This window comes from Convolutriloba macropyga, chromosome 5 (genome assembly GCF_964194025.1).
Source record: "Convolutriloba macropyga chromosome 5, txConMacr16.3, whole genome shotgun sequence".
NCBI lineage: Eukaryota > Metazoa > Xenacoelomorpha > Acoela > Convolutidae > Convolutriloba > Convolutriloba macropyga.
Genome location: NC_134472.1, coordinates 11,922,159 through 11,948,166, shown reverse-complemented (window position 1 = coordinate 11,948,166; position 26,008 = coordinate 11,922,159). Strand labels below are relative to the sequence as shown.

The window sequence follows — 26,008 nt, the reverse complement described above, 5'->3', positions numbered from 1 at the left end:
ATATAATTTATGATAGTTTTAAAAAAACAGTAAAAATTGTTTAAGTTTCTAATGAGATAAAAATGATAAGACAAGAAAAACAACAACAAACCGAATAAAAAGTAAAACACGCAGTTTTACAAAAAAAGTTTTATAGTAACACAGACTCAAAGCACAAAAAAAACTCATAAATTGTTTTCCAAAATACTATCAGGTGACTTTTCATAGTAACACAATAGCGTCATCCCACGATGGTTAGCAAAATTCTTGATTAACAAAAAAACAAAAAACGAAAACAAAAAAAATTTTAAATTGAAAAACACGAATAAACCTGGACTTCATATATTGGATAATAAATGTGTTGAATTTAAAAATTGTTTTAACTAAAATTTAACAAATTCACACTTTCGTTTAAAACAAACAACAATTTCGCATAAAATAAGGAAAAAAGATAAAAAAGAAAACTATTTTAATTTTCTATTTGAAATCTACAACGAGGCAACAAAAGTAACAGAAGCAAGAACACACATATCCCAAATTTTCACGTAGCTTTAACACAAACATAATGTCGAAGCCATTCAAAAATTAATTACTTAAACTGCAATATATGTCAATAAAGGAATTGTCATTAATGGAGTTTAGTAACAAGTCCAGAAAAATAACAACACAGTCAGACAAAACTTAAAAATCAAATAAAATTTTACAAAAACAGAAATTTGCCGGAAAAAAAGACATACGCCGATGACTGTTATACTTTTTCAGTGTTGCCTCCTTGTAAAACGTTAACGTATTTTTCAGGAAAGGGGCATTACAATTAGACAAATAAAACAAAATTCATGCCAAACTTGAAAATTGACACTGGTTTACAAACTGTCAGTCACATAAAAACCATAGGCTCATTAGTAAAAATACAATTAAAATTCACGAAATCTCTTAGAAAACTCAGTGATCCAGAAAAAAAGCTGGAAAGAACAAATGCAGGCAAAACCTTAAGTTTGCCAAAAAATTGCAAAAGCTGCATATGAAAGACCTAAGAGCAAATAGATTGATTCAAACTATAGCTGCGGTATATTCTATTAGAATAAAAAAGTCAAATTTAGTAGTAATGAAAAATATAGCAGAAAGATAAGTCACATTTTTGCACTAGAAATAGTTTTCTATAAAAATCGAAATTTCAATCAAATAACAGTTGCAATTGTCACTGAAAGCAAGTTGACACAATTCAACGCCTTGATGATACGTATTTTTTCACGCTCTTCGCCATTCCAGTTTTACTAAAAACACTAATTCAACTTGACTTATCATTGATGTCAGAAAGTCCAACGTAAAGATCTTGAAAAATCTATTGGTCGTTGAAAACCACGATGATATTAATTACAAACTTAAAATCGTTTTGCAGCTGGTACAACACAAAATTACGCCAAATATGAACATAAAAACTCCAGAACTTTTTTTTGGAAAATGCGACCCTGGATAACTCCTTGACAAGGACGACATTGAGAAAGCCCTCCACTTAAGTTTATATACGCTTAACGGTTTTTGATAACACTCACAAATCTATGCGATAAGTATATCGATTGACCAACAATGGCTGAGCAAAAAACCCCAGTTGATCTTATAGTTCATCTGCCCTGTATTTTGGAGCTGAAACATTCAATCAAACAAAAAATTCGTTAATAGTCTACCTGATTTTTTTAAATGATACTGCGCAATGTAGTCATCAAGGTACATACCGCTTACTGTTTGCATTAATTTTAAAAATAGCTACATAAAAGAAGGATCGAAACATCCAGCTTTATTATTAAAACCTCTCTCTGTAACTTGTTCAGCAAATTATATCAGGCTGAGGTGCCATACCTAAATCAAGTACCACAGCCTTGGAAAACCTAAAAGATACAATAAATGTGGAACAAAATTTAAATGTAAGATAGTGAGAGGAGAATTAGCAACAATATAATCCTCTAAAGTTCCTCGTGAAAACAAGACAAACCTGCTTCAATGTCGGAACAATAAGGTCTGATGTCGCTAGCAGATGTCAGGGGCTTCAGTATGTCGTACAAAGCATCAAGGGCGTCTGTAGCAGTCATGAACTCGATACAGTTCGAGAAGGCATTCTTGATTTCGTTATCGGTTGCACGTGTCAAGCCGTCCAGAAGTGCAGGTCGATCCAAGCAGTCTGCGTAGTTCAGAGCACTTTCGCACTGGTACGATCTGTCACCGCCACGCCCATTCTGAAATGTAACCACCATTGAGTTTAGGGAACATTTTTTTGGCCACCTGGCTTAGTGTGCTTAAAACTTTGATCCCCAAGCGCAGGTTTTCTTTTTACGTAATAGTAGTTTGCCTGCGAGAGGTGATCAAAACGAATTGCTAGTTATATTTAAGTAAGAACGTGTATGTGCTTCTATGAAATTTTTTGAACGGCTACCTTGCAAGATCTTGCAACATTATTGTACCATAAATGTCTGGAAACTTGTACTTTTGTTTTCTTTAGAATGGAATATATCATATCTACCCAAAACACCGAACTAACAAAATCAGAACCCGTGTTGAAATTTCTTTGATTTTATACAAAGATCATATATCGATTAATACTGTCCATAATTCGTGCAATCCTACTATGAAACAAATGCAACCTTAAATGACACTTGGATGATTTCCATGAAATTATATATGATCTTAGTTTAATTACGAAGAATCAATTGCTCAAATTTCTTTCCTTATCGCTTTATATCTATCGATAGGGCATCACTTACGTGATTCCCCATCAAGAACTCTGGAGGGCAATATTAATTGCAAGTTTGATTGCTATATAAAAGCTCTGAGTTTATGTATTTGAGTAGTATTTGGATGTTTTCTGAAAACGGGTTAAATCTAAAATACTCGTTTGTAAAAAACAAAAAATAATTTTGTTTGAAAAACATTTTTCAAATAAATATAGAAATCACATTTTTTGTTTTGACGCACTTAAAAGATCAAACAGACTTCAATTGCGATATATTAAAAATTTCCCTGACTGCGTAAAAAGGGAATTTATGGATCCATGTTGTGTGGGATGTGTCACACACGACCTTGTATGATTTCTAAGAAAAATTTTCAGCTTCTTCCGAGAAAAGATTATACAATTTTTCGGCTTTTGAAGTTTTTGTATGGTTGATTCTTGTATGGCTTCATTTTATATTGAAAATCTTATATTGTCTTCCAGAAAATTTTATATTGTCTTATATTGTCTTTGTAATTACAACCGGGAAATCATGCAAATAATATATGTTCTATGATTACCGAGAATAATACAGGACGTTGTATGAAATCAAATTTTTTTGCTAAAATGTTTCTTTTGGAAGTGAAATTAACTCTTCAAGATCTTAAACAGGGTACCTCTGTTATCTTTCTTCAATGCTTAAGCAATGTTGTGAGCATTACTTAAGACAAATATACAGTCCCCTGTCCTAAGTTTTCTCCAAGTTCTTTGAATTTTGTTCACGATTAGAGGCCTGAGATGAAATAAGAAATTTACGATGAACTTTACCTCGATTTTAACTAGGTGCTCGACCATGTAATTATAGTCAAAGAAGACGCCCCCTAAATTATAGTCAAAGACGGCGCCCTCTTCACTAAAATTATGAAGTCTTTTCATAACTCGAGGTCTAAACTTGGGTAGGAAGAGGGGGAAAGGGGTCTTACGTAAGCAGCCATGTCTTTGATGGAGTTGAGGGCCTGAAGACATCTGAGTTTGTTAGATTGTTCGACTGGGTCTGCCTCTGCCCCACTCGCAGTTGCATCTTGTTCAATCTTCTTCTCATCACACTTCCTACAAAAACAACAAAAGCTGACCTTTTAAACATAATATCCAATAAAATATTTGGTAGATATTAACGTAAAAAGACTTGAACTCAGCCAGAAAAATTTTACATCCTGTGCAATTTACTGAATATCAAGTAATTAGTGCTCTGAATTCTCGAACAATCGAACACTCAAAAACCTTTGAAATTTTATCTAACACTCCTAAATGTTCAGATTTTTATGATCAAGACAAGTCGCATTTGTCATTTTGAAAGTCACAGAAATTTGAATTTAGCTTGTCGGCTGAACTTTGAAAATAGCAGAAATCAGCTTGTCGGTTACCACTGGAAAAAATATTTAATTTGCGACCATAATTGATCTTCAATATTCTTGATTTCAAAAGCGTATCTACAAATTTCAATTAATCTTCCTATCTACCCAATTTATGTCATATTCGTTCTTATGTTCCTCTTCTGCTGGACGGTTACGTAAAACACCTCTTTTTTGCAATTCCATACAATATGAAGTCGATCAGCTCCTTTGACCAAAATGAAATGAAACAAACGCACAATTAATCAAACTCCTGGTCTTAAATCAAGTCATTGGATTCAAAATAATAAACACAGAACTGAAATATCAGCGAACCGTTCAACCAGTTCTGAAAGAGACTAGGCTCTTTTAACTTGCATCCTGAAAAGAAGTACAAAGTTATATTTTAATAGATGGCTCAATGATACCAAAGCTCAAACACACTTCTAATTGCAATTAGAAAAGAAGCGTCGATTACCAAATTTAAACAAAAAGTAATAGCAGAAAATTTTAAACAACACGAAAGATTTCCAATAGACAGAAGGGTAGCAGGATATAGAATCTGAATATTTAGGGTGGAGGTTTTACCCTATTCACAATTCCACAATTGTTCCTAGAATCTATCTTTAGAGAAAACTATTGGACTGGATAGTAACTTCATAAAACTTCTAATTTTAACTAGACTAAAGGGTTATACCAGGCCCTCCGTTCAAGTCCTAAAGAAAGTATTTTCAGGCGCTATAGAACTGTAGTCAATTGTCAATAATAATGATGATAATAGAATATGTTTGTAATGCCTCTCTATGTTATATGATATTTTAGCTCCTAAGAAGTGTTTTAACAAATGAAATAAATTGCTGACTCTAAGATTGAGAATTATACCAGGTCCTCAATTCACTTTCTAATTAATCGATCAACCAATATACTTAAAACAAATAGTAGATGAAGTGAAGAGCTCGTCGGTGTTCACTCCACAACCCAACCAGACGAGTATTAACCAACTTGATAGAACGTTAAGCATAGCCCATCAGGTACTTCAGGTTACTGCAGACATTTTTAATTGTCTACTTGGCTCACCATTCCATACTACATGGGTTAACTCAACTTGCCAAGTCTTCTACGAGCAGGCAGGCTTACCCTCAGAGTGGCTTCACTATGCGGTCTCCTAGAAGGAGCTTGGCCGATTAATACTCTCAGAAATCAATCGTATTGATGTTGTCCGGGATCTGATGCTGTCCTCCAGTTCGTTAACCTAACTTAACCTAATTATTGGTTGGTTGATCACTACTTTACTAGTCACCAAACTAATTTAAATCCAATAAATTGACGCTAGATAAAGTATTATTTCAGATCGTTAGAGATGTATTGTGAAGTTGCTAAAGTTGTACAATTACGCTGTTGATTAACAGAAAACCGAAAGAAACAATTAAGTCTTACGCAGTCCTAATTATTACAGGCTATGGTTCCTTCAGAACAACTAGTTACAAATGTCAGTAAGTGCCAAGTATCTAAGCGTTTAGCAAATACCTACTAGATAACAGTTTAAGCTCTACTAAGTTATAAGAAAAGGTCTAAACAGAGAAAGTAGTTGAAAATTTGCTAAGTTAATTTAACGAAAAGTATAGTTACCACAGTATACTAGTTCAAACAATTATTACAATTTTCAGCACCACGACAGAGATCCGTTAACTCACTCGTCTAATAAAATTTACTCCGCAATTCGGATTATCACGACAAAAATATTATTTTCAGACTGATTTTGGTTACAAAAGTTGGCTAAAATTGAGCCGTATATATACTGCTTATCTATGTTTGGTTATGATAGTTTAGTCCTATTTTTACCAAATGTTCAAAATCGTTGTGTGAAAAATGCCCTTTTGGGAAACGTTTTCAGAAGGTCAATCATGACTTTGATAACTTAGGACCCTAATTTGGGTTACTAATTCAATATTAAGTGGGTGAGGATTTTGATGTTCAATCTATGATATAATCTTTATCAGAGTCCATATTTACTTATTCAACCGTTCTCATCAGTTTAAATTTCTTCACCATTGTTATCTTTGTACAGTTTTAAATTTAGAATTCGCTTTTGTGTTGGGAATAATTCAAGGTCAGTATTAATTTGGTTCTTTTCCGAAAAACGCTTAAGTTTAGCTTTCCATTCCTACACAGGATTCGTTTACCTTTCTTTTATGAGCTCTGTTGTGGTTACCAAAACCGTGTTCGGTTCTCTGTAAAAAGAAGAAGAGAGAGGGAAAAACGGAAGCTCTCGGTAAAATAGACTACATTTAGAAACACTGAAATTAAATTAACTTCGATCGAACCAACAAATTTAATTTTATTTTTCAGTCTGCTCTTTCAACACTTAGTATCAGAAATCGAAATTCTGAAAAGCAAAAAAATATCGGGTTCCCAAAAACTCTAAGAATAGTTTAGTGATGGTTAACAAAATTGTCACAATCCAAGTAAGTTCTTACCCTTGTTAAATCAGTTGTATAGGCTTTGATTTAATTATTTAAATCGATGACTCTTCATTTAGGTTTATCTTTTAATTTTAAATGATTTGACATAAATCATTTGTCCTGTTTAAAAAATTTTGTTGTGAGACTTAAAAAAATTTAAGGAGTACCTACTAAATTTCAATTGTTTGCTTAACGAATACCAATAAAACAATTTACGCGTAGTATCATATAGCAATTTGCATAACCTTAAGAGAATACGTAATACCGCAAAAGTTTTTAACGCGTACACTTTCACTAAGATAAAGAAATCTAACCAATTTGTGGTGGTTTAAAATCTTAATAAGTTTCATTTTTCTGTGACAGTGATCTTTATCTAAACAAGTAATATTACTCCCTTAAAAATTCTCCAAATTTGTGTTGGCAGTACTTCGTGTTCCCAGTTTTGACAAGAAAAAACTGGTCTAATATTTGTTCAGTTTTTAGACTTTTTGTTGCCTATCTTTTCATGTACGCTTTAATCACAAGAAATTGCTCCTACTGGCTATATAAGCGAGCAAAAGAGAACAAAATTGATAAAAATATGAATCAAATCGCCGTTTAAGGCTTCGTTCCTTTTAAAAAGTGCAAACTGCACCAATATTATTCGCTTTTTAAAAGCCTAATCTTTTTCATTTTTGTTTTTTCCGAAGTTTGTTTTTAATTTTACAGTTTGTAAATGATTACTGGATTCTCAATTACTTTTTGAGCAAATGAAATGCAGTTTTCAGGTTTATAGAAAGATATCTTTGCCTTCAACAGTCACAGATACCCAGATACCTGGAGCGTCCGTAATGTGCAGATTCGGACTCCCAAAAGGTAGGAAACTACATTGCTGCAAAAATTACAACAGGTTCATTTTCTTGTATGAATGAAACGAGTAAAAACTGAAACAAGGCGGCTCGCTAATGTGCGTTCGCACATGATGTTCCGACCCGAGCTCATCTACATTTTTGACTAAATTGTCAACCAAATGAAGAGATAACAAAAATAGGTGTTTGAGTTTAAAACAATCGTTACACAACCTATCTACTAATTGAATTACCTAATGCCATGCCTCATTACAGCACCAACGTGATCTGACATTAAAGAGGCTAAGAGACAAAAAAAATTAGCACCAACAAAAACTTCACAGAAAAAACTGAATATCTAAATTTAAAAGCACCTAGTGACAACGTCAAAATGCAGTCAGATAAAACCTTAACTACACAAGTTTACTTTTTCCTAACTATACAGTAGATGGAAAGTTTTCTTAATGAGATTAGGTAACAAGTCGACAAAAAGAACGAACAGTGAGGCGAAACTTAAAAATAATAAACATTTTTTTACAAGAAGTTTCAAAAAACTTCAACATCAATAGCTTTTAAATAAATAATCCTTGATAAATTACTAAAATCATTACAAAACCAAAAGGACCTGTCTTTGGTCAGACTATGCCATAGAAACAAACTAAAGAGAAACTCAAAATGTTTATCATAAACATTTCAATACGTTTATCACAAACTTTAAGACTATTCGCTATAAACTGACTGCTTCGGGTAACATCATTACTTCAATCCTCAATTACCAGCCTATAAGACCTGTGAGCAATTTACGACTACCTAAAGAACAAAAACAGCAAATTCAAGAAAGAAAATGAGCGAGAAAAGTGTCGAAGGCATTAAAAAATGATTTTTTCACTTTAAACTATTCTATTTCAAATTAATTTCTCAAGAGCAATGGGATTTCCCTTTTTTATCATTATAATTTCAAAAAGTCAACAAATATGATTAAATACATTAGAAGCACGAAATTTTCGAGAAAGCACGTATTATCAACGCCATTAAACTCATTAGCATTCAACGGAAGCCAGTAAATACAAAAAATTATCCCTCGATGGGACAATAAGTTTGTTTGTCAATCGTTTTTCATCAATAAGACCTTACAACATGTTATTGAACAACAACAGAGACAGGCAAAACCCAAAAATTCAGTAGAAAAATGCTAGAAGAAAATGTCGAAGCAATTCAAATCATAAGCTCTTCTCTGAAAACTTTATCTATGATCCGTTGAACTTCTTCCCTAAAACAATGGGACTATCAGCAGTAGAATGATGTGATAAGATTTCAGAAAGATCCAAAAATAAAATAAAATACCCGAAAATAAAAAAAAATTATGAAATCTCGTGGCATTGAAGTTTTAAAACTAATACGTAGAAGATAAAACCGCTCGCCAGATTAATATTGGCTGCAGTAGAAGGGAAAAGGATTCCTTTAGTACTGACATTTACATACAGTTCACGAAAAGAAAAGTTTAGAATTGGGGAATGTTCAGTAAAAATTTTCGAAAAATTATTTTTAAACTCTTAACAGCCATTAAACTCAAAATCTTTCATTAGAGCTCAATAACTACGCTCAAATATAACCCAATCGGAGGAACAATGATGTTTGTCATGTATAGATAATTAACAAGACATCACATAACGTCATATGTTTGAAAACAATAACAGAAACAGGCAAAAACCAAAATTCAGAAGAAAGGTTCGAGAAGAAAGTGTCGAAGACAATTAAACCAGAAGCTTTTCTCTGACAACTTTCTCTGTGATCCACCGAACGTCCTCTCTAAGCGAATAAAATTACAATGATATATGGATAATTAGTACAATGTTTGGATAATGTGATAAGAGTTCAGAAGTAACCAATAATACAAAAATATCTAAAAAAAATTTTTAAAAAAATGAAATCTTCTGTCATTGAAGTCATATAACCAATAGTTAGAAGAAAAAACAGCTAACCAGATTAATTTCAGTTGAAGTAGAAAGGAAGTAGGTTCTGTCAATACTGACACTGACCAACAGTTCACGAAAAAATTTTATGATTTGTTAAAGTTCAAAAAAAATTTTCGAAAAATTATTTTTAATTTAACAGCCATTAAATTCAATAGCTTTCGACGGAAGTCAATAAATACGCTCAAAGGCGCCCCGATGGGAGTATATTAATGTTTGTCACGCATAGTTAATCATTAAGATATCGAAAAAAGGCTTATGACTACTAAAACAACAAAAAGAGGAGAAAGCCAAAAATTCAACAGAAAAGTGCAAGAAGAACGTGTCGAAGCCATTTATTCCATAAATTTTTCAGAAATGTTATCTGTGATCCGCTAGACGTCTTTCTTAAGCCAATGTGAGCTGTCAATATTTGGATAATGTGATAAGATTTCAAAAGTAAGCAATAATACGAAAAAAAAACAATTTTTTTTAAATCTTTGAAAAATTGTGTCATTGAAGTCATATAACCAATAGTTAGAAGATAAAACCGCTAACCAGAATAAATTTTGTTGCAGTACGACAGAGGAGGGTGCTGTCACCCTTGGACTGTCTTACAGTTCACAATAATAAGTTTATGATTCTTTAATGTTCAAAAAAAACTTCGAAATTTTTTTTAAGGCTTAGCAGCCATTAGTTGTCCCCTCAGAGCACTAGATACGTTCACTTAATGCTCGTTATGGAACATATTGCACTGTTAGTTAATGAATCAATGCCATAGTTTTTTAGAAAATAAGTAAAATTTCAAAAAAAAAATTCAAAATTTCATTTAAAATTACGAAAACTCAGAATCGAAGCCAAAAGAAACATGAGCATTTCCTTGAAAACGTTGTTTTTTGTTCATTGGGCTTCATTTGACTGTAATGGAGGTTTGTCATTAATAGAAGCTCGATATAAAAAGTGACCTGTTTCCAGGTGACTTAAAAAAGCAAAAAAGGAGAAAAGTTTTTTTAAAAAAAGAGCTCTCAAATAGAGTTCGATTTTTTTATAGTGAACTTCCCTATGAGTACAGAACTAGTCTTTTTATCGTCTTTAGTCCACTAGAAACACAAAATGAGACTATTTTTTGGCATGAAATTTAATTTCGAAATACTATTTTTTTTAACAATGTTCTAATTTGGAGAAAAATTACACTAAAAGTGAACAAATATCACGTGTTCACACAAAACTTCAATCCTCGATAACTCCTCGAAAAAACAAAATTCAAAAAAATCTTTTTAGGTTTGAATTCTACGCTGAACCAGCTTTTTAATGATACCACTCACATTTCTCTACGACGAATATATCGATCGGCCAAAATTGACTGAACAAAAAAAAACCCATTTGAGTATATAGTTCCTCCCCCCCCCCCCCACAAGTGGGGTCGGAACAATAAATTGCAAACTTTACTGCTAAATTTTAAAGTATTTAACTAACATTGACCAATTTCTTTCAAGTTGTAACGTTTCTAAATATTTTAAAAGCCCATATATAAGCAAAATAATTGCTATTTTAAGAGAATCTTTGTAGCTTTATCTCGGCATCTGTGATATGATGTTACCTTAAGAGAATATTCAGTTGATCTTCGTCCTCTGAGCTCTCTTGTACTCTCGATCTAAGGTCACCATTGTCGTCCGCCAGTGCTTTGCATGCTTGATCACACTGAAACATTGGAAAAAATTGAGAGTAATAAACAATGCAGTGAAATGAAGCTTGATACATCATATGCCAACACGTTCAAATGTTGCAAAAACATGAAATGCATTGATATAAGAATTATTTTTATTTGAATTAAGATGGTATTTTTAGAAGAAATGAATATCTTCTTGGATGCCATATGAGACAATAATGACTCCTATAAAAGTCTCCCCCCCCTCCCCCTCCGCCAACAGATGTAAGACAGTTATTACAAATATTATTAAACGTGCAATACCTTGTCAAAGAGATCAAAAACATCTTTTACCAGATAATATGGTCTAACTATAATATGGTTGAACAAAGTTTTGTAGATTTGTGAAGATGTTTTTCTCAGCTAGGTAATTAACCCCTTTTCATGAGTAGTTCGTTTTTGATTTTATTGTGTCTATGTACATATACAAATGAAGTCACAGATGATCATGTAAATGATTTGTTTTTCGGATTTTGTACACATCGAATCATCCTGTTTCGCCAAATGTTTGTAAATTTAGATCAAACTATTTCTGACGTAATTAACACGTAGTTTCGAGCGTAATTTCCACCTGTGTACTCGGAGATGGCATGATCTGAGGTTGATATGATCTGGGATTTCAACCCGGGAACTTCTCAAACAACGGCAGTGTGTTAACATCATACGTCCTAAATGATAGATATTAAATTGTGGAATGTACCGGCATTATGTGGAGAAGCTGTGACGTGGCTTGTAGATCAGTGCAGTTGTCATCGTATCGTCCGCCAAGCATCACAGTGAGGGGGTCATCTTCACAAGTAGCCTCAGCAGGGTCACCAGAGTAGCTCATCACTTTCAGAATGTAATTCTCAATTCTGTCAAACAGACACCATCATTGTTAGCAATATTCAGACCAGACCTTGCACCGATACCCCGGCACTATTTCCCAAAAACTTGAAAAGTTCTCACTATTTTCTTCCTGGGGAATTTAAAAAGAACTGTTGTTAGGATTCTTAGCAAAACAGTGTTTATCCATATCCATGAATAATCGTTCTCATCTCTCTCTTATCTGTTTTTTGGGCAGGAGGAGGAGGGGGGGGGAGTATGAGGCGTGGATTTAGGTGCACAATACCTCTACTCGAGATTATCGACATTCTGGTCTGGGATGGTCTGACCAGAATAGCTAGAGTCCAAGCCATAAATTTTGTGTCGTTGATGCTATATTATATAGTGATAATTGAAACTTTTCTTTTTCAAGGCCAGAGAAACAGGAAGGGCTGTACTTATCTGTTATTCAACAGAATGTTATGTTGTATTCATTAGTTGATCTGTATTTGTTTACAGAGTTGATTCGCATTTTTGTCTCTTCAGACCTTTTAATTAGTACCCAGACAGAATTTATGATTATAAGAAAAAGTGAAACTCTAAAATAAAATAAACGAAGTAGAACGTAATCATGCAATAGCCGACATAACAAACATAGCCGGCAGATTGCAGGAAAATAGTCGCCGTTGACGCGCCAGACGCACATCGGGATTGAAACAGAAAACAAAAAACGAAGATAGAAAAAAATTTTCTGCTAGGTTTTAAAAATTGTTCTACTTCAGTGCGCAGTCTCTGTTAGATTCTAAACTTATACTTACTTCAGCTTCTAAACTGAAGGGTTTTTTAGCTTAACACTAATCTCAGCTAGCAATCGCTCTAATGAACTTTCATAACCTAGTGCACTATGACTTAATGACCGGGTTTTATGAGTTTAACCCGTCTATTTTTATTTTGCTCTTTGAAACGACAATATTCACCGCTACGTGAAAGATTTAGAATATATTCAGTTGAAACAGTGAGTGAGGTAAGTGAGAAATCAAACGTGAAAATCGTGACTAACGTAAAACGAAAAAATGGATCAAAATGTAAAGCGAATTAGAAAAAGACATAACAGGACAAGTCCTGAAAGTCAATTCACAGAATTGTAAAACCTTATGACCTCACAATCATTTAGTTTGCTTTCAACGGCAATAAGAGCTGTTAGTAATGAGACTAAGCAATCAGACAACACAAGAGCAACGAAAACAAGCAAGACTGAAAACCAAAATTTGTTTTTTGAAAAGACAGGATTAACATCAGAAAACAACTGCTATGAACCCAAACTGCAAACTATATTCTTTTATTTATCATTAGCATCCTTAAATAAATGTTGATGAGTCCTCTCACTAATAATATTAAATGATAAGACACACATAACAAAAACTTGCAAAGAAAAATTTGCTGAAACTTTTTAAAAACACTATGTATAAAATTCACATAACGCGACAGTTACTGAAGCAAACGACTACAATAATCATTTGAGAACTCAATGACCACATTTAAGACCTGTGACATCATGACATAATTGGGGTTAAACGAGAAGAAAGCAATCAGAACAACAAAAAGTAGCAAAAATAAAAACTCACTAAGATTTAAAAACAAAACAAAAACAAGCGTATAAGTCAAAAAAGCAATAGCTATAAAATGAAATAGCTGGTTTTAACTGAAGCCCTTTTAGCAACGAGTGAGAGCTGCCAATGAAGAGACTAAGAGTTAAGATGACAAGCTAAAAAATACTTGCAATACTCAAAAAATTCGATAAATATTATTGAAAACTTTTAGTGTCGAAGTCATAGAAAGCACTAGCTTCGAACAAAAACAATTAAATTGATAAACATAACCCCTAATAGTGGCATCAATGACCTGTTTTCAATGATATTAATTGATAAGACATCAAAAAGTACAATAAACACTTTCAGAACTCAAAAACTAACTCAAAATTTTTGAGAAGTGAAATTTTTTAGTGTGAAAGTCATGAAGACGACTAGCTATTAACTCCTGCTGTTAATTACGTTTTTATGTTTTATTAGCAACCAAAAAGACCTGCCATTGATAACACTGAGTTATAAGACAACAGATAATTTCAAAAAAGTAGCAAAATCTAAAAATTCACTATTAATTTATGACAAAAAATAATGGCAAATTCATAAAAAGTTTTAGCTGACTAGCTGACCCTTAATGAATTCAAGCAATGGCAAATAGGCACAATTAGAACACTTTCGTATCGTCTTAAAATCATTGAAGGAGAGGAAACTCTAAAAATAGAAGTAAAATTGACGCACCTGAAAAAATATCTATCTCAAAAACCGCCAAATGGCTTAAACACCAAATTCTCACTCCACTATAGAGGTATTTCGAAAAACGTCACGCCACAAACCTACTCGATTTTTCGCTCTTTTTAATATTTCACTGTGACCAAAATTAACACTCTAGTTTGACTTCTCATTGACGTGAAAAAGCCGAAAAAACGTGAACAGATCTTAAAAAAGACAACGCACCAATACAATACAAATTCGTTGAATTGTAAAAAAAGAGAGGGCCTAAATAATAGCCGTTTGAGAGGCTGACGGCGGCTATTAAAAAGAAACAAGTGCTAACGCAGTAGCTTGAATAGGTTTAAAGACTAAACAGTGCAAAAATTTGTTCAAGCTTTTATGTTGATTAATAAGCATCAACGGTTGAGCAATTGCGAAGGTTGAAAACACATTGGTGGGAGATACAAATTTAGACTCCAATAGTTTAATGGTTTTGATATTTTCATCAAGCATCTCAACTTGGATATCTTTGAAAGTGACTAATTCGATTTTTTGAGTATTTCCTGTAGCAAAACGCTAATGGCATCAAAATCATCGTCCTGTAAAATAAAATGTTTAAAAAGACTCCATGAGAGAGTTGTTTTAAATTAAATGGCAGGGAAAAGTAAAAAAAAACAAAATATTAAAAATTCTCGCTCGGAGAACATATTTTATTTTCCAATTGTTTTTTATACGGCCAAAATTTTTTTAAGGAAACAATTTTGTGAATCAAAAAGTTTCATGAACGGATTTTTTAACAGTTTTTTTTCGATATTCTGCTTTTCGATAAATATACATGCAGCAAGGATAAATTGATTCCATAATTATTGATTCTTTTGGAGGCATACAGAATTTTGATTAGCATTTTTACGATGATGTTGAGACCGATGACCATACGTAATTCTACTTAACTAAAAATCTGAAAAAAAACAAGGCCAAACTTATAGTCAGTCCCATAACATTGAATTAATCGAACTATTAAGAATCTCAAAAACATACAATTGAGCATCAATGTGTTCATTTGAATGTCAACGTTTTTTCCACTGAATTTCTATTCTGCAACTGCATTTTTTTACATCGCACTTCAAACAAAACTTATTCCATGTAACGAATATTTCTTCAAATATCTATTGTTTGGCAAGTGTTACATTAATTTTGTTTGTATATACACAAATTTCCAAAAATTTTTTTTCTGCTAATGTTCAACAAAATACTTCTCTTGCCCGTTTTGCTCAAGCTACGCAATATAAATCGATTAGTTAAATTGTGAAAATAAGCGTCAGAAAAAAAAAGTTTCAATCTTCTTAGGGAACTCAATAGTGTTGAAAAAAATGAAATTGAATAAAAAGATGATTTTTTAACTCTTGTTAATTATGCACAAGCAACCTGAGCATCTCTATTATAAACCTATTTCATCAAAAGAAAGATACAAAAAATGCCAAATTCTTTTGTGTTTTATTTTCACGATCTTTTCACTATCTTTTCTAGAAACATAAAGAGCCTGAACAACAACAACTCTATTTTAACCAAGGCCGTTTAAGCCATCCACCTAAGTTTAAAGCGGTATCTATTTCTGAACAGATACAATTACATCTGAACAAGAATTTTTGCTTCCATGCAAATGTGCATTTCAATCTTGGAATTTCTCTGAGCAGATACTTACATCTTTGAGCATGGGTAGTACTGCTCATAAAGGCTATCTTCTGACACTGAAACAGAAAAATATTGATTATTTGATGACAGCTGATAATCTTGTTAAAAGTTAAATAAATTTAAATACACATCGGAAATAGGAATCCCTTAAAAAATTTAAACTGAAATAAATTGAAAGATTGTATAGACTATTGACGGTGTTTGCTTTTGTCTAATTTGCTTTTCGATGCTATTTGATAATTTTGCGAATAAAGTAACATTAACGGTAAATTGTAAAAATAAAATATGACCTTGAATGATTACAGTAAGATTTTTAGAATTTTAAAAAAATTTGTAATAGCACTTTAGTGATTTTAAAACTTCTAGCTCAGTCCATTGTTGGTAGTTATAAAAACCTGAAGGAAATGTTTTAGAGTTCTTGTATGATTACGAGGAATTCATGCAAATCATGCATGACCCTGTATGATTACTGGAAAAAATTATCTACACTTTTTGATGATATTTATCCTATATATGCAATTTTTATAGCTGACTTCTGACATCTGCTTTAAAATGAGTGACTTCCAATTTTATAATTTTTTTTGTATGATCCTTTTAAGATTACCAAGAAATCATACAAATCATCGATGACCTTGTATGGTTACTAGGAAGGTTGTATGATGGGTAAACCCGGATGGAGCATATGAGCCAGACGCTGTCTATGGAAATGCAAAAACAGGTTTGGAACTGCTATTAAAATTCTTTATTCTGCAACATGTAAACTATGGGTGAATATTTTTTTATAATAGGACACCAACTTCAGTTTCCATTCTTGTAGCAGTAAACAGTCAAAGTATTCTTAATATAAGGAATAGCTAGAATTGCAAAAATTCATTTGCTGAATGAATACACACAACCAAATGATGCCTGGAAGCAGGGATGGGATATTAGCCGAAAACTCGGTTATGCCAAATTTTTTTTTTTTAACCAATGTACTTCAAAGCCCACTTGATAATGCAGTAACCAGGAGTTCCTATCGGTTTTCACTACATCATGAAACCTTAACAAAACAGACAAAAAAATTCTAAATAACGTGCATAAGCAGTTTTTCAGTTTACAGTTGCATCTTCTTATTGTGGCATTTTGTCTTTCCACAACTTTGCACAATTTTAGCTCTTAATTATTCAATATGAAACAACAATAATTTTTACATACTCTCAACCCCTTTTCTTGCAACTGTTGCCAAAATAATATTCCACGATATTAACGAGGGTTGTCGAACGATGTCATAGCTTTGCAATAGTCCATTTTACAAGCATTTATTAGGTTATTTTCATGTGAAGCGAATTTTAAGGGACACTGGAGTACTTTATAGCGTCAAGTGAATTTTGAAATGCTGCCTAAAGCGGATTTAATTGGCTTTCAATTAACTTCCACAAAATGTTCGTTGAATAGTTTTGCCCAAAAGGTACAGATCTGGCAGCCCCGAATTGAGTTTCCGCTAAATGTTTCACGCCCGGCATAGAAGTGTTTCAAGTATTTTTCATGGATTCAAATTGCTAAATTGTTCAAAATTGGTATAAACAATAATTTCCTCCGAGAGTTTTAAAATTTAATATGGGATATTCTATAAATATCAAAATAATATTGATTCAGTGAAACAGCTTGAGCGTTTGGGATAGCTTCTTGATATGTTAATCAGTGCTCACAAAAGTTCGATGTCTGCAAAAGACCTTTCGAAAAACATTATTCCTTTTTGGTTCATAATCTGGATACCACCTCAGGATCAATTTCCATGAGAGCTTGCGGTTGTGTAGTCACAAGTCTGAAAAAATCGTTAAAATATACAAGCATTTTATTATTAACTCGGCTTGGGAACTCATTTCAAATAGTCTAATATACTTTAGTGAAGTCAATTTGTTTATTTGCTTGGATTGAGAGTCCCGTTATTCACCAATTTGTCAAGTTTCACAATTAGTTGACTGTTGACTATTAAAGGAATATTCGAATCATGTCCTCTTAACTTCCTTCGTTCTAAAAATATTTTAATTTGGCTTCAGAGATTTCAACGAGTTGACAATCATTGCGCTGTTTGAAATTCATTTGAGCTAATTAAAGTCAATCTCCTTTTATATTATTGATGAGTAAGGGTTTAGAATTTTTAGTATTACGTGTTCGGCTGTTTTGACTATGCATAAGAACTTTGATCATTCACAAATATCTAAAACAGGTTTCCGCATTATGGGCAACTATTTACTCTGTCTACAGGTATGTTGTTATCTAAATATCACGAAACAACTAATAATTTCTTTATTTTTTAATCAACGCCAGCACTTTTTGATAAGTATTTTTAAGAAAACTAGAGAAATTTCACATTAAAGTAAAACGCATATTAACAAGGCCCACAGTTTTTGGGCAAAGTTGATTGATACTTATTGCTGTTTATTGAAAAAGCTGTCTTCAATATTAGCAAATATAACGTATTATTTCTTAAAAAGGAAGCGAGTTTTGTTGAAATAACGAAAAATGCTGAGAAAATCCGAAAACATTGAAATTTCTATGTTTTTCACACAATTTTTTCATGTCCAGTTGGATGTATGATTTCTCTTAGTAAAGCCCTAGTACAACTCATTTCACTAGCTTTCACATAGCCCTAGTAGAGCACCTTAAAAATCTTAGTACGGACTTAATACGGGCCGTGAAAACTTAACATGATCTTATAATGCTGTTTTCATCAAAGATGTATTGAGATTTTTATAAAAATTCACGGTTAAACTGGAATTGTACTTAATACTTATGTAAGCTGATGTAAACTTACAATCTGGTTCGTAGCATTTTCCATTTTTGGATGTCTGTGTACATGGACACTGTCCTCTCCTGTCTGCAAATCCCAAAGCATTCGAGTCCGAAGCACACGAATCAGTCACACCACGAACTAAAACAATTAATCATGCACGAGGATCTTACAAAGATTGTAAGCACTCTATGAATTCATTTCATTATTCCATTTCTTTGAGTGCCTTAAAATTATTTACCTGTTCAGAAATTGCTTATCCTGTAAGATCTTAAAATGCACCTTGCAAGATAGCCAAATTTCGCAAGAGGGCTTACACACGCTTATCTTGTAAGATCTTACAAGATGTCTAACAAGATAAGCGTGTAGTTTCAAGATCTTACAAGATAAGCGCTTTTTGCAAGATTCTTACAAGATCTTACAAGATAGGAGCGTATGCTCGACTAGGGAAGCCAATGATTGCGATTACCGAGTAGCTTGCACATTAGTTCATCGCTAGGGAATTAATCATGATTTTACAGAATTATAGACAATTTTTAATATCATAATAGGCTTTTATTATGCTTTTTAAATGTGTTGACTTTATATAACCGTTAACCATCAATATATAACGTTAACCAGTAATGTAACGGTTATAAACTTATGGGCATACAGTGTTCCCTCTCTTTCTTTAGCAAAAATTTCCATGGTAAAAAGATCAAATTATACCGGCATTCGGTTAAAATCGGCATTACCCAGGCCGAGATCAACGAACAAAATCAAGTATGTCCAGATCATTCCAGACGAAAAATGGTGATGTCTGAACCGTCGTACATTCTCCAGACTTCCCTGCATTCATGTTCAAACTTTTGTGCCTTCCGTCCGATTATTATTTTCCAACATTCAAGTTGTTAGTATCATATTGTTATATTGGAATCTCAGGTAGGATATGTTGAAAGATGGGCTACCCTATAGTTTGTAGATACATTTTGTGTCGGATGGTTTTTCAACTTTCTTTATGTATCACCGTTTTTCAAAAAGAAATAAAGATCGTGCAAAAAACGAGTAGTCTTTGGCCTTAAGTGAAAATAATCTAGTTTTGAATTCTCTATAAAATAGAAAAATTGATTCAATTTTTCTGGCAGATTTTGTGTAAATATTGAGAAATTTAGTGAGGAACATGTTGTATTGTACTTTCCAAATGTCAAATTTATGCAGATTTTTAATATCCAAATCTGTTGTTGTTTCTATTTCGTCGTTATATTCTTTCTCAAGCTCATTGTTGACTCCTTGATTTTTGCTGGCTTTAATAGTTATCAATTTTTGAGATTATGCCACGTAAGCAACTTTTTTCAATGAATAACTGTAAATGAAATTTCCAAACTATAACAATTCAGAATTTTATTGATAAAAGTTTGTTATATTTAACTTTCGGGTGTATAACAGATGAATTTTTTTTCAGAAAAACTTGGATCTAAAGCAGATTAACGTTTTCGATAAGTTCATTAAATTTCAATACAAATTTTTTTCATGAGAAAACAAATAGCGTCCTGTAAAACACACTGCTGCACTTCGCGTATGAGAATACAAGATTTAATGCAAGGTAAAAAAAAGTGACATGAAAATGTTAAGAAAAAGAAACCTCCTTTCGCATCCAATTGCCGCCTTCTATATTCTTTCCGTCTTTCATCACAAGTTTTTGAAAATGTGTTGGAAATGAGAGAGAATCCATTGCGTGACACATATCATTGAATAATTTTACGCAGAATATCAGTGGTAAGCGTGCGCAGACAACAGTGACAATAAGCAAAACTAGATACTATTGCTCAAAAATTGAAAATTTTTTGCTAATCACAGGAACAATTACATCTCTGAATAACATTTCCAGTAGTCTAGTTTGAACCCTAAAAATAAAATTCAATCTAAATGAAGTCTAATTGAAAATAAGAATAATCGAAAAAAATTAGCGTTGGATTATCCAAAAATATGAGTTACAGAATTCAAGCTTACTTCGTCAACCTTGTCCGTTAATTCATTAACACAATGGTATGCTTTTTCGAAGCACAAAACAATTACGCAAAGTAAAAAATTATGTAACGAGTACTGTTATTGTCATCGGCAAAATATCCAGGAAGACCCTATGACTATAAAAACTCAGTATTGGCAAGGCAATGAGCTTGTTCTTCCAAGAACTCAAAGAGGAACATAAAGCATCATTTTTTAGCACAAACAAATACTGATGTTAAGATTTCTGATTACCCGTTAAAGATGATACTTCATGCGTAATAAACTAAAGTATACTTACTTTAGAATCATCACAATAATATGAAGGACTGAATGAACTGATTGATGAAATTGAAGTTTTTGAAAAACGAGAACAAATAAAACAACTAACCCATATCGTAAGGGTCTCTGTATGAACTCTTCGATTCTGCTTCGCATGACTTGATTTTTCCTAAAACATTCAAAAATTTTTAGAAGGTACATTAAATCATATCGGGGTTCAAATTCATGCGGCAATTTGTACAGCTCCTGAACACTGCGCACTAAAAACAATATTTTAATAATGATAATTTTTCAGGTTTCGTTTATTTGAGTTCAAAAACTTTGCCAGATTATTGTTCACAGATACAGAGGCTTCAGTCAAAACTCGAAATATCTGATTTTATTGCAAACTTTAAATATGATCTGTGCACAAATTCACATGATCGTAACAATGATAACTTCTAACACAAAACACCTGGTTCAGTGCTAACCCCAGTCGGTGTCAATTGGCGAACTGGCAAGGTCATGCAAGAATCTTGTACAATCTTGCAAGATGATGCATCATCTTGAATTATTTTGCTGCAAAACCTTGTAAGATTTTGAAGATAACCCCTTAATTCATGTACAGAGAGTTTTTTGAGAAGATTTAACAATCAAAATGTGTAATTGTGAAAATGGGAAATAAACAGAGAAACAATTTAGAGGTTTTATTGTTAGTGTTATTCAATATAACAGTACTGGTGTATGCTGAGCTGGCCAAATAAAGTTGTATTTTTTACTAACACTAAGATATCATTTGCAAGTGTTTCAGTTTACCATTCAAAGCACAAGCAACTGTAGATTGGAAATTACAGCGCACTATGAAAGATGATGCGTCAATATGAACCAATGGGAGGAGAGCTCAGTGGATCTGTTATGCAAGAATCTTACCGTTTAATCTTTTTCCCTGCATGATCATTCAAGATAAGCTTCCGATCTTACCAGGGCAAGAAACAATGCGAACTCAGTACTGACAATTGTATGGTTTTCTGCTGGACAAAAGTTACGGACTTTTCAAAGATAACACATTTATCACTGCTGGTAAATTTAAGTCGCTCTAGTGATAATGATGTTGCATTTATGTCACCAAAAGCTACTAAAAATTGCTGAAAAACTATGAGGTTAATGATTCACCAATACATCAGAACAACAAATGACTGATTTGCAATTAAATTTTCATTCAAAAACAATTGTCTGTTTTCGAATTTAGCGCCAACAATTTAAAAGGAACAAAAATTGAAGAATTGAAGAAACTGTAGCTTCTGGTACAGAGCCGAAACAATTCAAAGTCCTGACGTACAATACAATTTCAAAGGACTAAACAAAAAATAAGACCTAGAACGGACTATTGGGAAAACCTTTTCTGAAAAAATCCGATCCAAAAAATTGAACAAGAAATAGTAAAAACCAAAATGAAATTTAAGCATGTGAACAAAAAACCACTAGCGAGAAAGCGAACTTTTTTCAAACACTCTACTTGCTCACTTACTTAAAATTTAGAGCAAAAAAATTCCACAACGCAAAACTACTCGCTTTTTTGCTCCACTTTCTGTTTCGGCGTAATCAAAATCACTACTCCAATTTGACTTAAAAAATCATAAAAATAGGTGAACAGATCTTAAAAAAAGACAGCGCACAAATACAATTCAAATTCTTTGAATTGTAAAAATTTGAACAACCTTATTAAACGCTTGAGTAGAAGACATGCTTGACTAATAGAAATATAATTTTGAGAAAAAGCTAATAGAAATATAAAGTTTTTCATAGACAACAGCTTTAGTGTTTGTCATTGAGTATCAGCGAGATTTTATACATATTTTGATAGTTTAGACTTTGAAATTTCTTTCTTTACATGGAAAGATCATGAATGGTTTTTTAATATCAGTTCAAGATGACTAAAAGCAATGCTACTATGAAAACAGGACATTTTTGAAACTAAATATGACCCTTGTTTGAGATCCAAATTTGCATATCTAAAACTTGCAATAGTTGTTAAGAGATGCAATCATCTTTGAGATCAAAGATCAGAGCCAAGAAGTAATATATGATCCTAAAGCGAAACTTAGGAAATCATATAAAATTGTTGTAGGCGGCGATATAAAAATTGAGTTCGTAGAATGAGATCGAATATTCTGGAGAAGAACTCAGCATCTACTATCACATAGAACAAAAAATATGCAAATATATAGGCATTTATTATCAAAATACGACAACCTGAGCAATCATAAATGATCCTCACTAAAAATCAGTGAAAAAGTTTATAATTCTAACGGGAACCGACGAAAGCAAAGGAATTGTCTACACTGACTATATAAAACAGCATTGTCAATCCCGAAAATCCAATTAACGTTCTAATAAGAGACTTACAAACTAATTATGATCTTAATAGAACTTCATTGTATCATATACCGTACTTCAGAATCTCAGAAGCCTCAGAAGATATCTCAAAAATGGAGCGATCAAAACACTTTGTCAAACTCTTTCAATTCCTGATATTGATCAAACTATACATTGATATTCAAAGTAAAAATTTTGTCATTTTGTCATAAAAAAAGTTTATCGTGTAAGACCTGATTATATGTTCTTTTATGATGCTTGCTAAGCGTCTTATCATATATTGCACGATAAAAACTCAATCCTGTCACAATTTTTATTGCGTAAGATCTGATAAGATGCTTGCTTAGAAATTTTGTCGTGTAAGATATCACAAGATCTTACACGATCAAAATTAATCGTAAGCATTTTATCAGATCTTACACGATAAAAATCTTAGAATCACTGAGTGTGACAAGTTTTGGCATTCGAAACAAAAAACTAATTCCTCAAAAATTCTTTGCACTGAACTTATTATGATGAAAAACTCAATAACCCGACAATAAAACTTATTTGAGTAATAAAACATTCGCTTTAACTGCGCTTGCTTCTAATATCACTTGGCATAAATTAATTCTGCAGAACCATATAGATTATAGTCTGAACTAAGGTGATTAAGTTTTCTATTATCCTTGAACGACTGCCAATAATAAAAGAAAGGATTCTATAGTAAAGACAATAGAAATAATGTATAAACCAGTAAGATCACAGATAACATAGAGAAATTTTTCTCTCAGCCGTTATTGCTCTTTCTGATATCAGTGAATTATCATCAGTTACAATGAAACCATTTTTAGAGTAATTTTAACGTTTTCTAGACCCTTTGAAGACTACTAAGATGTTGAAAAATTCTTATATGTCTAGTTACGCCTACTGATAATCATCTGAAACCATGTATGCCCAAGAATTTTGTATGATGTGGAAACCGGGCAGTTTATTTGTTTGCTTGTTTTTATTGATCGCTGATTACCACTTACTTGGATTGACAGCTGCCGTGATCAATGGGCAAATCTGGGTTGCTCTGAGAACAGCTGGACAGTTCTGCATCTTTGCCAGTCCACCGTAATCGAATATCAACTGGTCTGGCCCTGAACAAAAACAAAACAATCATTGGACAGATCGAGCTAATGTCTGTAAGAAATGCGCTGAAATTTCAGTGTTCGTACTTTGAAGACCCCAGGGTACAAGTTCATTGGTCGAAAACTTCACGCGAGAGAGAGAATTTAATTTGAAAGGTTGCACTCAGATTTAAAGAAACAAAAGAAACAAAAGAATTGGATTTAGTTAGTTAGAAATCTAACTTTTGACACCTGAATCAAACCGCTATAAATAACGGCTGCTTCACAATCAGAGACGGAGACGTTTGGTTTCCTTGAAATCCTGTATAATTTTGAAAAGAATACCTTTCTTTCGCTAAACTGCAAATTTACCCTTAACTTCAATTTCAAATGAGAATTAGAACATTTGTACCCTTTGGTTTTTAAATACGTTAGAACAGGATCTTAGACGCCCTCGGGCATCATGCGCAAACCTCGGGCAAAAGCGCCCTAATGTCAGAGCACTAACCCTCTCGGGTGCCTAAAATTTTGTTTGAATATATATATTTATATATATATATATATATATATATATATATATATATATATCCAGTTCAGAACTCCATCGGGTCTTTTCCAAGAATTGCCAAGACTTGACAGTGTCCATGGGATCCTTGATAAGTCAAAGTTTCAACCATTTCCTTTCTAAGTACTTATCAAGAACTTAGCTAGGCTCATGTGGTTGAGTAAAAAAATATTTTAAAGAGAAGTTTTGAGGCCTTTTAGGGTATTGTCATTCTAGTTATAATTACCATGTTTAAATTTTCCTCTTTCCAAAATTTTCATCATATTTCAAAATTGCCACCAGTTCCTTTCCAAGAACTTGAAAAGCTCTAGACTTGAACCTACTAAGGTTGCTGTGGTTCAGGAGATATAAACCTTAGGTAGGTTATTATTAAAAAATATTGATTAGTAATTTTGAAGTTAAGCATACCAACGGTTTTAATCAATTCAATGGTTTTTTAAAACACTGATGTATTCCTGAAGTTATAATTTTATCGAAATTTTGTTGCGTTTAAGGCAACCTTGAAGTGTTTATTAGTTAGCAGTATAGAAAATTGGTGTCCAATGACTCAATATTATAACGCATTTGCTTCCACGAGTAATGAAATCTTGTTTTTATAACAAATATGGAGTAGTTATTAGAATTATTCAAGTTCTCAACGCGCAAAACTTGCTGCATAATTACAAATTTTGTTAAATTCTCCTAAATAACTGCATCAAATTGAATGAAATATGACTCATTGTGCCGCCACTAAGTGCTACCTTGTTGTCAAATGCAGGTCTTGAACTAGAACGGCTCAGCAAACTGTTTTTTGAGGAGAAGATTTCGAGCAAATTTTATTTTTTTCTTTGGTTGTTTTTTGAGGTTGCAAATTAGGTTATTTGTTCGCTTTTGATGTGTACAAAGCTACTCCAATCAGGATTTTATAGCGTTTTGACATTTTCTATTTTGGTGAATTACGTATTTTTTTAATGAGTTTTTTAATGAAATTATACAAAACCACATGGCCCTTTTGGCAAGATGGGAATTTTCATGCACCTCACAGTAAGTGTCTTCGGTGTCTAGTAAAGTACTAATCTTCAAATTTATACACTTAACTTCAGTTTCAAATGAAAATTAGATAATTTGTACCATTTGGTTTTTAAATTCGTTAGAACAAGATCTTAG

General features: G+C 32.6%; 1 protein-coding gene across 3 annotated transcripts in view; it reads right to left on the bottom strand.

Annotated features, from left to right (window-relative positions):
• Window positions 1-26,008, bottom strand: part of LOC142339141 (uncharacterized) — a 171,986-nt gene that overhangs the window by 70,129 nt on the left and 75,849 nt on the right. For all 3 annotated transcript variants that reach the window (XM_075388898.1, XM_075388896.1, XM_075388897.1), the window contains 8 exons: window positions 24,217-24,327; window positions 20,958-21,017; window positions 18,608-18,724; window positions 15,821-15,866; window positions 11,721-11,874; window positions 10,913-11,013; window positions 3,664-3,790; window positions 1,970-2,210 (listed from right to left, as the gene is read on the bottom strand). In XM_075388898.1, coding sequence (XP_075245013.1) covers window positions 1,970-2,210; window positions 3,664-3,790; window positions 10,913-11,013; window positions 11,721-11,874; window positions 15,821-15,866; window positions 18,608-18,724; window positions 20,958-21,017; window positions 24,217-24,327 — 957 coding nt within the window. The remainder of the gene's footprint in view (window positions 1-1,969; window positions 2,211-3,663; window positions 3,791-10,912; window positions 11,014-11,720; window positions 11,875-15,820; window positions 15,867-18,607; window positions 18,725-20,957; window positions 21,018-24,216; window positions 24,328-26,008) is intronic.